This window comes from Columba livia, chromosome 2, assembly GCF_036013475.1.
Source record: "Columba livia isolate bColLiv1 breed racing homer chromosome 2, bColLiv1.pat.W.v2, whole genome shotgun sequence".
Classification (NCBI taxonomy): domain Eukaryota; kingdom Metazoa; phylum Chordata; class Aves; order Columbiformes; family Columbidae; genus Columba; species Columba livia.
In genome coordinates this window covers 109,771,844-109,787,950 of record NC_088603.1, presented here as the reverse complement: position 1 = coordinate 109,787,950, position 16,107 = coordinate 109,771,844, and the positions used below count along the sequence as shown (strand labels likewise).

General features: G+C 39.3%; 1 protein-coding gene across 5 annotated transcripts in view; it reads left to right on the top strand.

The window, feature by feature from the left end:
* Positions 1 to 16,107, top strand: part of ARHGAP28 (Rho GTPase activating protein 28) — a 75,922-nt gene that overhangs the window by 29,870 nt on the left and 29,945 nt on the right. For all 5 annotated transcript variants that reach the window (XR_010470454.1, XM_005515913.4, XM_065053185.1 and 2 more), the window contains exon 2: positions 12,496 to 12,698. Coding sequence is in view for 4 of the 5 variants with exons in the window: in XM_005515913.4 (XP_005515970.4) it covers positions 12,496 to 12,698 (203 nt within the window). In the remaining variant the exon portion in view is untranslated. The remainder of the gene's footprint in view (positions 1 to 12,495; positions 12,699 to 16,107) is intronic.

The window sequence follows — 16,107 nt, the reverse complement described above, 5'->3', positions numbered from 1 at the left end:
ATGTCCATAGGGTTTATGCTTCTGAATCCTTCAGTCTTTTCTGAAAATGGGAGTTAGGTGACTGCCCTCCTAAGTCCCTTTTGGAAACATAATCTGTAGTCACCAGAAAAGATACTGGTCCAAGTAGTGGCTGAATACCAACCAGGTATACCAACTTGAACCAAAGAACTAGAGGTACAAGCATGATTATTCCCATTTTACTGGAAAGCCATCATCTCTGCTTTGAATTAAACTCATGAAGATGTGTTAGCCTATTCAAGATCCCGTGGAAGCATTTTGAATCAATTGTAACTGATGTAAATATAGCCCTTGACTGGCAATCTTCCAGAACGAGAGAGCTGCAACAGTTCAGCCAAGATGCATTATATCAAAAGCATGGATAAGTAATTCGGTGTCCTCGTGGGAAGGATAGCATTACAGCTTCACAACATTTATAAAGTGCCTGCACAGTGAAAGATCTAACACAATCACTAAAAGATGGATGAATGCCCTGTGAATCCTCACCCCCTATCATGGATCATAGCTCTTATCTAGGCAGGAGCGGGAAGAGGAGCATGTATTCATGATGACAGAGGGCACAATAACAGCTTAGTTGTACCCATTTGACATGAGCATGTGAGCATTCAAACATCATTTACTATGTTTGTACAGAAATATTAATTACTTTTTTAGAGACTCTTCAGCCAAGAATATGTACAGGGCTGACAAAGCTCAGTGAGAAACTTAAACCAAGCTCTGCAGGACTTACAGAAGATTAGCAGTTCTATTACTCATGGTGTACCATAGCTTTAAGTCACGAACTATCTTTTGTATTTTTTACTCTCTTCTGTGGCAAAACATCTGTGTGATTGTAGGCATGTCACTTTACCTCCCTCTGTAATTCTTATGTGACAACACCTCTGTACTCCTGTTATGATGAATTAGCTCTTGCCCTTACAGTTAATTAAATGCTACAGGGAGTGGTTGGGTGTTTTAGTAGCTACCAAATTCTTGGTTCTGCTGTTACTATCCACTGCATGATGGTTTGGTATCTGCGTTTAGATTCCCAGCTGTGACTGAAGAGAACTCAACACAGCTTAAGGAGGCAATTCTCCAAAGTCCTCTTTCCATTCTCCCAACACAACCTGGTGCAAACCCAGAACAGCTTAGAACAAACCAGAACAAATCAGTAATTGTCAAAATATCCAAGAGTGATCCTTTCCTGTAATACATGATGCGTATAAAAGGTGCTGTAGGACTTTCTAGCATGGTTCTGGGACATCCAGGGTTTCTGCTTCCCAGATGAACATGAATATGTATTTTGTACCTATGTTAAGATACTTGAAGCTAAGATAAGATTGCTCTTCTGTGTCTTCTGAGCCTTGAAGACTTCCCTCAAATCTGAGCCCATTTTTCTCATAGATTTCCAAGAGCTACCTCTTATTCCCTCGGCATCAATATCAAGACATTCAAACTTCCAAACCCTGTGCACAAGAGTCATCTGGCTGGCTTCAGCAGGGCTGCGTGTAGGATTCAGAATTATTCATATCACTGAGGAACTACAGACCAAGGCACCATGTTTTTTAAACATTAGTGGTCTCTGTAGCTCCAAAAGCTTCAGGAACTGCAGCATATTTGAAAAGCTAGGCTTGAAATACGTGGCATGCTGCAGCTTCCCTCAGAGTGCTCATGGATTAAATATTTGAGATAAACCTCTAAAATTAAATAAGCAGGAGGAAGAAAAGCTAGTTGTGGAAACTGGAAAGCTGCTGTGCATCACATACTAGCATTCCCATTGAAGAGTTGATTTTTCTTTTTCTATTATTTGCCTTTGTTGTGGGTATTGCAAAAAAGTGTAATGTAGTCAAACATTTCCAGATTTCACTGGAGTGCAAATGGTTTGTCAACATCACGGATTTATTTGACTCCTTACATCGAAAGGTCATGTTTTTTACAGACATGTTATACAAACATTTGAGCACAAATTAGAAAAATACCACTTGAAATGTAGGGTGTTGGCTTTAGAATTCTTGTGAAGATGTTTCCTCCAACACTTTGGCAGAAGACTCAAAATCACTTTAAGACCACAGAAAACCTTTTATACCCCATTGTTTGGAATTACATAGCCAAAGTATAAGAAAAGGCATTTGGTTTTTCCTTTCCCTCTTCACTCCTCTGATGAAGACCTGCGAATATAATAAACTATGTTTGATATTGTGGTCCACTGTTTCCTCTGAAAATGGGAATGTTTGCTCTTTGGAGACCTGTGATGTTCTATTTGGTCTTCCCTGTTTGTTGTGTTTGTCTCTATCAAATTTAAGTTTAGGCTCTTCATCTTCAGCTCTGCTATGCCCTTTTTATCGTTACATCTCCATCATCTCACCATGACCTTCATAGTATTTGTAATGCCACTAGACTCATCTGTCAACTGAAGAGGTTCTTGCCAACACATTTCTGTATCTCTACATTATAAATGAAAATTCTCTAGACCAGTCTTCAATAGGAGTCTTCTATCAGCTTTTGCTTTAAATTCAGCTTTATGCCTTGCCTATGCGGTTATGCTTGTAGAGTTACTGATGTCCTGAATGGGAAAGGTTACTAAATAATATACCACTATTTAATTTCCAAGTGAGTGAATTGCCCTAAAATTTTGACCAAAAATAAGATAAATGAATTAGCAAAAATTAGTTGTTCATTGTTTCCCTCAAAAAATGTAGGTCAAAAACCTGTTCCAATACAGCTTGCTTTTTAAAGCTTGAAGGTGAAATGTGCACTGCATTAGCAAAACTTCCATGTGTTCAGCAGAGCCAAGAGGATTTACTTCTTGACTCGTTGTTTGGGCTTTTTTAGTTTTGTTTTGGGTTTTTTGGTTTTTGCTTGTTTTTTTGTGTTGTGGGGGGTTTTTTTTGTTTTTTTGTTTGTTTGTTTGTTTTAATATAAAGTGGCCTGGTTGTTTTGACTCTGAGCTTTTTATAAATATTTAGAACTGGATGGAGAGAGATGTTGGTGTGTGACTTCTGATAAAGATATATGACGGTCAAATGATGTTGGAGAAACATGTGAGAGCACACCCATCAGCTGCAATCCCCATCCCTCGCCCTGCATGCACTGGTATCACTTTCTCTCTGCTCAGAGACATTATTAGCTTCCCTGCTTGCTCCACCTCCACACAAGGTTCCCACCCAGCCCAGCAGCACTTGTTTTCTGGAAAGTGGGAAAGGAAGGGAAAGAAGCAGGATTTGGGGATTCCTGCAGATGAAAGGATGGAAAGGGAGATACAGGTAGAGATGAGGCCCCATGTTGCCTCCAGTCATTCAGAATAAAGTCACAGACTGTTCTGAACATCGACAAAGGTAATCAACAATGTGCTAAAAATCAGTTTTTCTGTAGTTTACATGTTGATGTAATTTCCACCAGTTTCCAGTTAATGCATAACCATTTTTCTTCAGGTAAAAATAGAAACATTGTGCTTTGAGATGTTCTCCAGGATTCATTGCTCTATTCAATGTACATTCTTTATCTGCACTACTTTATTAAGCAGTCTCATTAACAAAAGAAGAGTCTTTTCAGCAAATTTGGGAGGCTTTCCAAAGTAAGTCATACAATCTTTACCAACGTGTTTGAGTGGTAAAAAAAGAATTATGTGCACATCTTGATTTGTATTTGGCTACGGCATTTTCCAGTGAATTTTTCATTCCTTCTGACTGATTCAGTATGCCACAAAGTACAATACACTATGGAAAATACAAGCTGAGGGTTCAGAATTGCCTGACAGCCAACACAGAGCTGCCAAGAAAAATCTAAATGGTGAGAAGTACATTTCCTCATGAAATTTTTGGGATTTGTAGTAACTTCAACATTAGCAGTACCACAAAGAAGGATGTTCTGAATTTGAACATAAGGGATAAATTAAGCCAATGGGGTTGTAACAGCTTATAACTGTACGAGAATCAGATCCAGTATTTTTACAGTGACAAAGTTCCTCCTCACTCTGTTAAACAGTATCTTCACCGCATAAGTATTTTTTTCAATTAAAAAAATAATTAGAAGTTGTGTGTTCCTTAGTTTTAAAAGTTCAATGTGTTGCTTTACATTATTTCAATCCAGTCCTGTGAATACTATTAAACACGATGTTCAGAATGTTTTCTCATTCATTGCAGGGTAACTGATACCATTCAGGACTAAAATGACAGTGGATACATTAGGACGTTTATGTGCTCATATTTTGTAGCTCAACCATTGCCTCCTATATGCATTAAAACATACTTAAAGGAAAACCCAGTTTCTCATGAAAATAGATACTACATGTTTGCTTAGGTCCTGAAGGCTTTAAAAAAAAATGTAATGTGTGGAGTGATGACATTTATTTAAAAGGGTACATTAATTATAGAAGGAAGAAAGTAACAGCTGGAGTTCACTTAAAGCTAAGAAAAAACAAAGCTTCAAAGGAATATTGCATGACTCAGAACTCCTGTTTGGTTTATATGTTCACTCTCTATGTTCACTCGCAGCTTAAAGAGCTTACACTTGCAATGTATGAAGTTGCATTAGATGCTTCCAGTAGACAGTATTGTCCAGTTCTTTATGTTGTTACCTTAATTCAACCAAAATGGCTGAATTTGTCTTTTGAAGTGTTTCAGAGAGAGTCCAATAAATACTCCTTATTGACGCTCATGCTGGTTTAAAATATAGCTTCTTTAGAATGATCTAAAATAAAAACAAGCAGATATTCTTCCACAATTGCCACATGAATTCAGGCAATGTTAGAAGCTGCAATGAAAGCTATAGAATGAAGTTTGACCCCTTACGTTTTGGCATTTTGGTCTTGCATGTTGAATATTTACTACTGCTTTTTCTTTAGAAAATCTGGTTTGTGCTTCTGGAGCCACAAATCTTTTAACACTGTCCAGTTTACATCCCCTGTGGGTTTTACTTGGTTTACTTGGTTTACAATGTTAGAAGCTGCAATGAAAGCTATAGAATAAAGTTTGACCCCTTACGTTTTGGCATTTTGGTCTTGCCTGTTGAATATTTACTACTGCTTTTTCTTTAGAAAATCTGGTTTGTGCTTCTGGAGCCACAAATCTTTTAACGCTGTCCAGTTTACATCCCCTGTGGGTTTTACTTGGTTTGCTTCTTTGCTTGTTGAATGATTTAAGCCTCATCAAAGCTCTCGAACCTGTGCATTTCCTGCAACTTTAACTGGATCCTGTGGTGTTATAGTGCGAGTTGCTGGCAAAGTCTCATCAGTTTTACTGTGAGAGAAGATTCTGGATTAGTTTGCACATTATCTTCCTCCTCTCAGCCTTCTTGGCATTTCCAGTTACACACACATGCGTGCATCATGGCCTGACATATTCCAGTTGGCTTGAGACGATGCCATCCCCGGGGAGAGCTTACAAGGCTGTTGTTTACCTTAGAAGTGACACTGCCAGGGCAGTAGGAATCGAGAGTAAAATACAGCTTTTCCACCGCCTTTTCTGAGACCTTCCTCACTATTGCGGATAGCTCTCTGAGGAGGGACCGAGTGATTGCACTGAACAGCACTAAACTTCATGAAGTACTTGAGTTTAGACAGGGTCTGGTGCATTTGTCTTTGCCTCTTTTTATTCACATCACTCTGCTTCATCTCTGCTTGCTACCTGGGGTAAGACACTGGGTAGCTGCTTGCTCCAAGCTGCAGAACAAAATGTGTCTGTCTTGCGTTTACTGAGTGGTTTAACCAGGTAGTACATCCCAAGGACTAGTAATCTTATAGGAGTATATCCAGGGCTGTCATACATCTTGATTTCAAATTCAATCCAGGTGGAATTTCAAGAGTTTGCCTCAGATTTCAGGCTGCTTATCTACCTAGTGATCTCTCTGGGTAAGTTCCAGACAGATGGAATTTTTGGAGACATCTACTCAAACTGAGTGAATAAATTGTATGGTGCATGCACAGTGAGCCCAGCACTCCTGGAGGCCTTCATCAGCGCTGAGGCATATGTACAGTGAACAGTCAAATGCTCAGACACAAATTATTTGTACTGTACATGGACAATAGATCAAACATTTCCTAGAAGCATGGGATTTACTAAGCAAGCACCATCTCAGCAGAAGAATTTCTCACTTCTGACAATAGAAATATGCTGGAAATATTTAAGGTGTTCAAACTGGCTGCTCACAACCAGCTTTTGCCTGCTGTGGGCCATGTCCAGATGCTTCTTTTCTTGCACTTAGCCATTGAAAATTACATCTAACACACTCTGTCATGACCTGCTCATGTCCTTAAGTCTTCATCATTCAAAGCTAGCTTATTATGCTTCCTCTTAATGTATATGAAAAGAATTCTTTTCCAATTCACTTTAAAAAAGATGGTTGATAGAACATACTTTTGTTAGTGTTAATCATTTGAGAATCCCTGCTGCCCTTTAGGAACAGCTTTGTCAGGAGAATGAAGACAAAATAGAGACCCTTTCAGATTTTGACAGACACATTGAAGCCATGTAGTGCACTGTCTCTGTCGTATCGGGCCGGCGCTGAAGTGATGTGATTGCCAGTGTGGAAGAGAGGTCTGGGTTGTGTCCCCAAAGGTCATTGTTGCCAGCAGGCAATACCTAGAGAACATATTCTTTGCACTCCCCTAGCTCAAAGGATCTGATTGTGATAGTCTTCACACTGAAACCCACAAACAGAGAGAGATTATTCTGCAATCTCCATGCTCAGCCACAAAGTGGTCACAATGTGGCCCTTGTTACAGACTGGGGACTTCCACACCACTCATGAAAATGTTACATAAAAGAGAGCTGAAGAACCCAAAGTGAAATGCATTTTTAAACACTGGCAGGTAACACTGGCATGCAAACTCTACAGCTGAATCTCCTTTTTCCTGTTAGTACCTTGATGAATTGCAGATGAGTTATAAATAAATAAATGAAACTCCTTTAATTCCTTTAAAACCTTTTCTCTGTATAGTCTCTAAATCTTAAGACTCATTGAACAAATCCTTCTGGTCCAAAAAGTCTTTGTGGAGGCAGAAAACCATCTTTAGAAGTAAAAGTAGTAGTTAATGGAGTCATATTTTGTAGAATACAAAGACATGCAAAGTACTGAATTCCTGTGTTTTCAAGTGTGGCCAATACAGTAATGTGATAAGTCAGCTCATTTTCAAACCCAGCTTTGTAAGAAAGAGCAATGAGATTCATATAATTTGGGCACTCTGCTAGGCAACAGGATTAGAAAATTATTAAGAAAATAATAATCTTTTCTGCTTCTCACTCAAATACTCTGTTACAAGGGAGGCCAGATGACAACTCCATGGAATCAATCAGCATGATAGGTGAAATATTTGCTGTGCTAGATGTTAGAGAAAGAAAAGGGAAACTTCAGGATCCACTGCCTACAACTTACCTAACATCTGCAAGATGATCAGAAACAGAAGTGTACAGAGTTGGGAGGATATTGTTTGAGATATATCCCTCTGTGAACAGAAGCCACCAAGCATGGGGAGAAGGAGCTATGCAAACAGCAAACAGTGCTGGAACAGGGTCACCAGGAAGGAACCAGAAGATGAGAGTACTCAGGCAAGAGTGAAGGATGCTATGAACTGTGCACAAATACATTATTTCAAATTGCTGGGCTCTTCCTCTGCATGGAATTTATATACATTTTATTAAAAAAAAAAAAAAAAAGAAAAGATAAATATTGGTACATGACTGATTCCTAACAATTCAGACCAGAGAAAAATAAAGTTCTTAATAAAGAGGAATAAATTTTGTCTCCCTGACAGTGCAAGCAGCCATCCTGTTTATTACATTTGGGAAGAGATGAGCAGGGAGAGTGTAATTATTTTTTGCCAGAAGTTGGTGAATTGTGATTACAAACTGAAGAACAGAAAGATCTGGAAACAGTAAACAACACTGTACATTGCCACTGTTGTGGTATTTGGGTGCTACTGACTTCATTGGATTTAGTGGCTATACTGATAGAATGATTGCAAGGTGGAAAGGTGGATCTTAGTGCTAAAATGACCCGCAGAATTTGCTTCCTTCATCTTCCCCATTCCTATAAATGTGACTAATTGTAGTAAAGCAGGTTCAGGACCCATCGACTGAAATGAAGTATAATGGCCCACAAGAGGAAGATGTCCTGTCTCTCTGTATAAACAAGGACTAAATGCTGGTTTTAACTACAACATGGCTTCATTGCAACAATTTGTTTTATTGATTCTTTACCACCCATTACTCAATTAAACTGAAAACACAAGCCTGGCTTTTTTATTACTCAGCCTGTGAGCAATCGTTAGGTGTCACTGAACCAGTTCTTTCTGTGGTTTGACAAATCTTCACTTTGGGGATACAAAAGAAAATGCTTTCTGGATTTGGCTTGGCTATACTGAAATTGATGTGTGCTGTCAGATCCTGCACAGCACACTTGTGCATGATATATGCAACATGAAATATAGGTTCAGTAGGCCTCCTTTGCTATTGCATTTCATAAGTGTTATCAACACATACCAGGGCAAAACCAGTCACACACTGTTGAATCAGCCTCCTTGTGCCCGTGGAAATACCCTGCTTCTTTGCAAAAATCTTTCCACAGAAAGCTTTCTACGTGATATCATCATATTTCTCCTCACTGGTACTCTTTAACCCTTTCTCCTGTGACCAATATCCAGTAATAGAAGAATAGAGGAATCCTTTGATAAAGATAACATTGGCCCTTACTTTTCCCTTCTTTCTTTTTCTTTCCTTTTTCAAGGTTTCTGTCTGAGTGGCTTTTTTTTTTTTTTTTAGAATTTCATCCTAAAAGCAATTTCAGCACATTCAGTAGAGTCACCATAATTTTTGCTTGGTACTTTAAGGTTCATTCTCCTCTCCCAGCATTTTCCAAGTAGGAAGCCAGGATCTGAGATCCCTCCTGTGTTTAATTTAGTCAGCATTTCAGATTAGCTCACCACTGCCTGTGTGCGTGAGGGGAGAAAATGAAACTGAGCATGAGCTTCATGATTCTTATTTACTTAACAAGATGGGGTTTCAACTTCTCTGTAAGAACAACAGATTCCCCTTAGTGAAAACATTTTATTCTTGTAAACTTCTCTACAGACACTGAGAATAAGAGCAAACAAGCCAGAAAGCCTTGTGGGTGAAAAAGGTACCAGGAACATAGGTTTTCTGCTACAAGAGTTACCGGGTGACTGGCAACCTGGGCTTGCTGAGCTATTTCTGAGACAGGCAGGCAGCTTGTTGAGTCAGTGCTCATTCAGTGTCCTTCAAGAATGAATTGAAAGCAGTGAAGAATATGCTTTGCTTCCTCAGTAGGATTTTTTTTTTCCTGAAACTGTTTTGAACAGCTTTGGCTGGAGGAAACAGAGACAACTTCCATTATCACATAAAAGCAAAACCACTTCCTCCAGGACAAAAGCCACAGGTATATGGGTCGAAACAGAGGTCTTGAAAAGTGTCAGCTTTTAATAGGCAGATTTGAAATAATTGCAGAACATTTATACCAGACCACCAGGAAACAAGCTTCAGCTATTTATCAATAAGGATAAAGCACCTCCGCCTAACCTTTCTTGTTACAGGAATTTTACACAGCTTGATTTAATCCAGGTTGAGATAACAAACCTCAGATATGAGGTTCTCAGGAGACTTTGTTCAGCTGATTTTCCAAATCAGCTCTGTACTTGTAATATTTTTGTAAATGCACGTTAATTACCCAGGAACCTTATATGTATTTGGTAAAGCTTGTTGTCACAGCAGTTGTTGCCATGCTACGTGGTCTGTTTTGCATTTAGCTTTTTAGTATGGTAATATTACAAAATAACATACTGTGAGGAGAAAAGAAATAACCCATCAAGTCTCTTTCTTCCTAATATGGTGAAATAAAAAGCCTTGGTTTGAGTTAGCTGAAGTGCTGATGGAGTCAAAGCCCAAAGATCAGTCTGGTGTGTGTGAAGAGCACAAGGGTCATGGTCAGGATTCACACTGGGAGGGCAGAAAATATTTAAATTCCCTGACCATGACTAAATGATGGGAGCCAGTGACGCTATCAGGGAAAAAGCCCTCTTTTCATTCTGGCACGTGTTTGATTCCAGACCAGCAAGAGCATTCCTTCCTACGATCGCTGGTGCGGGAGCTCTGGGCTGTGCTATACACTGATTCAGGGAATTATTTTTCACAGTTTCATACTAAGCAGGGGTATGAATTGCAGAGTGGGCAGCAGTGTGTGGGGCTCAAACAGAGCTGAAAGGCCAGGGAGAGACAGGCTGCAGTGGGAGGACGGGCACCCACTGCACGCCTGACACCGGGCCTTGGCCTCGCTCACTGCTTGTACAGCTCTTGGTGAATAGGGGCCCCAAACACCGTCAGAGTGCCAGGAAGTTTTGCCTTTTTCCTTATTTGTGTTCACTATCACCTTTTAAACAAAAGAGCACAGCTTTTCACAGCAGTAAGCACTTGGCTGTCGGGAGCTGTTTCCCCCATCCCCATCAGCTCCCAGCTGAAGAGGCGGGGGCTTCTGGCTGCTGCTCAGGGGTTCTGCTGGTTAAAAACTCTCCTTGGGGACACTTGGTTCAGTATAAACTCATGATATTTAATTCCTGTGAGACATTTTTTTCCTTGCTGATGCAGGGAAGAGGGATAGGTGAATCCATAAAAAACACAGAGGTCACATCTTGTAGAATAGTAATTACAGTAATTATGATTTATCATGTACCCCAGTCATTGGAGGCTTTGCGAACAAAAGCTGACTGAATAGCTCACATCTCCCCAGAGGCAGAGCTACATAGAAAGCACACAAATAGCTTTAACCGTACTTATGTCACAAATTCTTCTCAGATTTGGTGACTGTGGCTAGTTCTAATTAAAATATAATAAGTTTCAGTGCTATGTTTAAAAGCAAACAATCATTTACTGTTTAGGATGGGGGAAAAGGACTGAAACACTGAAGATAGCACTTCTTTTCCTGGACAACACTGTCTCCACAGCACCATAGTACATTTTCTTCTGCTGAAATGTTGTCACCCTTCTGAAAACTTTGCTCCCCAGCAGCTGACCAAGAACACATGGGCAGTTTTGGCAGCTGAATCCACCGTATTACACCTCCCTGTGCTCAGAAAGAGGCAAAGGCCTGAGCTTTGCCTTTTTTTAAAACGTTGATAATGTCTGCAGCTGGATTTGTTGTGCTCCATTGTTTCCAACACAGTTCCCCAACCTGGGGCACAGACGTAACCCAGCAGGGATTGCCTGGGACCACCCAGATGGAGTGAGTAGGCTCCAGGAGCCTCCAGGAAGCAGCCAGCCCTTTGCTGATGAGGGAAGATGCAGCAAAGGCAGCACAAAGGGGGAAAAACATGTCCAATCAGCTTTATTAAATAATATATTGTTTATACATCCATTATGAAAACTTTGACAAGGAGGGAAATACTGAAAAGGAAGTATCTTTTTTTCAGTGGAGTAAAAGTGATGCCTGTGGTTTTAAAACAAAGGCCTGTTGGCAGAATAATGCCATAAAGAAAAGGAAGAGAAAGGGAAACTGCATTTGAATTAAGATAAGTGAAGGCCAGAAGACTTTCTGATAGAATTTTCCATTAAGTCCTGTAGTCTAGCTCTCTGCCATAATTGCCTTACCTCATGATTCCTTTGTACAAATATTATTGTGGATATTATTACTACTTACTGTAACTACTGTAATTAGACTTACAAAAGCTGCTTACAGTATTGCAGCCATAACGATGCAAAAGAGCAAAGTCAGACAGGACTTCTGCAGTGGGTATTTTATAAGATTTTGAATGAACTTGCATAACGGTCTTCAGCTGCAAGAACTTACAGTAGGGAACAACAAGAACAAAGGAGTAAGGAACAAACTTCTTTGTTTGGATTCCATCACTGTATTGAATCACAACTTTATTTTTTGTTAGTGAATCATAATTTTTTTGAACTTGTGATCAAAACCTTCTGCTTGGCCTAAAACATACTATTTCATTTCAAAGACAATTTTGTTAAGATTTCACTTATTTTAATTTCATTTAAGAAAAAAATGGATTGTTTTTAAAAGGATTTTCAAATAAAAGCTAATTGTTCTTCTGAATTAAAATATTTCAAGATTTTAATTCACTTCTGGAGCCAAGATGAATTTGTAAAATACCTCAGGGTTCCCAAGTCTGATTATTTTTCCCCAAAGTAGTTTCAATGGAAGTAATGTCAGCCACTAAGCAAAACAGGAAGAGACAGAAAGAGAAATTGTGGCACAAATAAGTTAAAATACTTCTCTATTGTCTAACTAGATGTGTATCAATGTTAGAATAGAAGTTGCATTTTCTGAGCCCTACTCTAGGTTGTAAAATACTGAAGGACATTGAAGAGATAAATTATTAGCCGCAAAATAAAATTCCATCCATAGCTGTTACGAGCAACAGAGATCATGAAGACCACCAGAACTACACACTTTGCCCTAGTTGCATGTTTTGTCTGCATGGTACAAGTTTACATGATAGAAAGAGAGAGTATTTTTATTTTCATCTCTATCTTTTTTCAGAAAGTCTCTCCCTCGTTGTCGAAGAATTAACAGAATGCTTTCCAATGAGTCAGCAGCTCCTCCTGCATTTAGTCGCTCCAACTCACAGGCATCCATGGACAGTACCTCCATGGAGGACTTCTGGTGCGAAGTGGAGAGCATCAAGGAGAGCAGGGAAGATGGATCTGAAGAAGCAACACTCTTGGAGTTCAAACCTGCTGACGGTGAGCACACAAACACTGCTTCTTCACACCTTGACTTTGCCTTGTCTCTTTAGTGATGCCCTGATCTCCCTCCTCGTGTCACCCAGTATGAACAAAAGTGCTAGGCAGGGTATATGATCACTGTAGCTACACTTCTGAACATCACAGTCAATAAATGAGATGTCACTGGGAAGAAATAATAATTTAGTCTGGTGTACGCGCTAGGACTGGTAATTGACTTCTGAAGTAAGGTTTTTTGCATTGATTTTATTTGCGCTTCTGGAGGACAGATGTGGTATAATTCAGAAAAGAGAGTCTCTAAACGAAAACTTCATCTACAGCATGCAATAAACTAAATTAAAACATACAAAAGGACCAAGAAGTTAATTTAGTATACTGGCATTTTCAATTTCCCGGCTTTTGGTAGGACATAATGCAGAAGTTATGAAAGTCTTGAAGCAGTTTTTAGTTAGATATCATTTGGCACTATCAGAAATTTAGTAACTGCCTGTTTCTCTGAGATTGACCCATTTAGACACAATTCAAGGACAGATTACAGATAAGTTTGAGTACATATCTGTCTACATCATTCAGATGTCTGCATCATTATGCTGAACATGTCACTACCTCCTTCTGTTACCTTAATGTTTTCCCCTCTCCTTTTTTGTAATGTATTTGGAAAAGCACGTAATAGTCTGCACCAGCTTGTTGCAATGCAGTTTTGTGTTAGGTGGTTTGATAACATCTAGAACAGCAGTTCTCATTTTTCTTTTCCACTTATGACCCCATTTACAAATGCATTATATTGTGCAACACAAAATACCAGGTGTTACCATAGGATGAAACCAAATTTATTCTGAAGTCATGAACCACTGATAACTGCTGCAACCCTTTTGTGGATCATGGCCACTAGTTTGGTAACTACTGATCTAGAGATAGAACTTGAAACAACGCTGTGCTCTTTCCATACAATGATTAACATGACTGATGATGTATTTTTCTTACCCTGATGTGCAAAGGGATGTCATTAATTCTGCTACCAGGAAAAAGGGTGAAAAGGGGGAAAGGGTGCTGCTTTATTAAGCAACCCAATATGTAACCAGTCATGATAAGTGTCCCACACAGCGGTATCTAGCTCTGACCATGTACCATTTCTATGGGAACACTTCCCTCTCACTGGTTCCAGATAGGGCTCTCCTGGAAGCAAAAGAAGACCTCCTCCATTCACCAGAAGTCTCAGTCTGCTATGATAGTTATGATCTGGCAGCTTAAATCCAGATTGTACTTCTTTGTCCAGGCTTGTGGTCTCATATATAAACAGATGAAGGTTTAACATCGGAACTTTAACTGTTGTTATGAGAAGGCAGAAAATAAATCTACCTCAATCATTTTAACCATATTGGGAAAATTTCTGTCTGATCATGCTCTCTAGCTTGGAGAGCCCAGAAAGAGACTGTGAACCTCTCAGCATCTCCTTCATGCAGTTATCAGCATGAACTGGGTGTTCCTGACTTGTCTGCACAGTCAAGAGAATGTCACATATCTATGAGTTCCTAAGCCAGGTAAGTTAGTAGGACAAGGCAATATAGGAGCCAATTTGCTATGTTCTCAGAAATTTTTCCATCAGTTTCATCACTTCTGAGCTAAATCTTCACAACAGTGCAAACTCCGCTGCACTCCCATGTTACCCTTTGTCTAATTACACCTCATTACATTGCATTGATTTTTTTCTCCCCTGTCCTGAATTAAAAATGAGACTGCAAGGTAAAATGTAATACATTTCTACGCTTCATTTGCCTTCCCACTGTTGTTTTAAACACATATATATTGCATACATTCACACACAACTAGGCAGTGCTTGTCCTAGTTATTAACTTCAGGAATATATCTGGCCTGGGATTATAAATCTTGGAATTAACTGTGTGTTCTACTAAGCACCTAATTGGATGATATTCTTTGCCAAGAATCAAAACACTTAAAATTAATGTGGAAGTCCTCAAGGCAAAATAAAAACAAATATTCATCACAGTTTCGAGATGTCTGAGAGGAAGAGATGCAGAATCCTTAAGCAGGAAGCCAAAGCCAAGCACCAGTGACATTGCTGAAACCACGATGCTGTTTTTTGCCAAACCACATGTGCAAGGGGGAGACATCAGCACACTTACTCTGTTGATGTTAGAAACTATGGTCAAGAAACACCAGAGGATCATAACGAGTGATACAATGGACAAAAATGTAGAGGAAGAAGTAGTCATGGGGTATTTATTAATAAGATGGCAGTGATATATAGAACTGCTTTAACACTTTGGGTTACAAGACTGGGATGCTGTGAGTTATATGAGGTTATATCTGAAATTCAAAGAAAGTCACACCTTTTTCCTAGCAATTTCTATGAGGAAAAAAAGAGAATTACCAACCAGAGGGAACCCTCTCGATTATCTGTTTTTCTTTTGGTGGAGCAGAATCACATACTGTATCAAGACTTTGCCATAGAAGTAGCTACCACTATAAAAATAGTGTTTTGTAAAATGAAATGTTTTTCTCTTAGCCCTTATTTAAACCTATGTATCATAAATTTTTGAGGGTTTTTTTAATGCAGAATTTCCTTCTCTTTGATAGTTTTACTCCTCTGGTTGTTGTCATTATTTCTGAGTCTATTGCTTGTGAGTGGTTGGAACAGGAAAAGAGCAAAAGCCAGAGAAAACAAGTCACAGGGATGGCTGGTAAGGAGGCACAATTTCATGTCTGCTTTACTATTTTTCACAGTATCATGAAAGCCAAATTTGATTAAAAACTAAATTCTTGGAAATCATACATCAGCACAAAAACCAAAATGAATATGATTAAGAAACTGGAACACGAATGGATGTGGCTAGACCAGTGGCACAAGGCAGTTACAAGAAACCTTGTTAGAAAGAAGAGTGAGAATGACAAAAGAACCGTCGCTTCAAGGAGGTAAAGGAACAGCCTGACATCCTATCTGTCAATACAGAAAGGATCAGAGGGGAGACAAGTTGTTTCCCAGAATACAGGTCTGGTCACATTCCATCTAACACAGAGCAATGGTTTTAGAAGCAGGTATTTTTTGTAGAGCTTTGTAAAGAGACCAAGCAGTTAACAACAAAGTCAGTGAAGGCACATGTGCAAGATACTTTCACTTGTCCCTATGGTCCAGCCCTGTAATTTTCTCTTTTTGTGTCTCTAACTGCCAAAGTGCAGCAAACTGGTATCTATCAATCTGCCTGCATTCTGGTGTCAAAAAGAGGCAATAAAGGGAGAGTGGAAATACCAGCCCATCATTAAGGCCAGTGCTGGGACAAGAACAATCGGTGCATTGACTAGCTGTCTTACAGAACACACTGCAAATTATTCTATTTCCTGTTTGACATATTTTTTTGTAATACCTTTTCTTCAGTCAAAGCTGGAATGC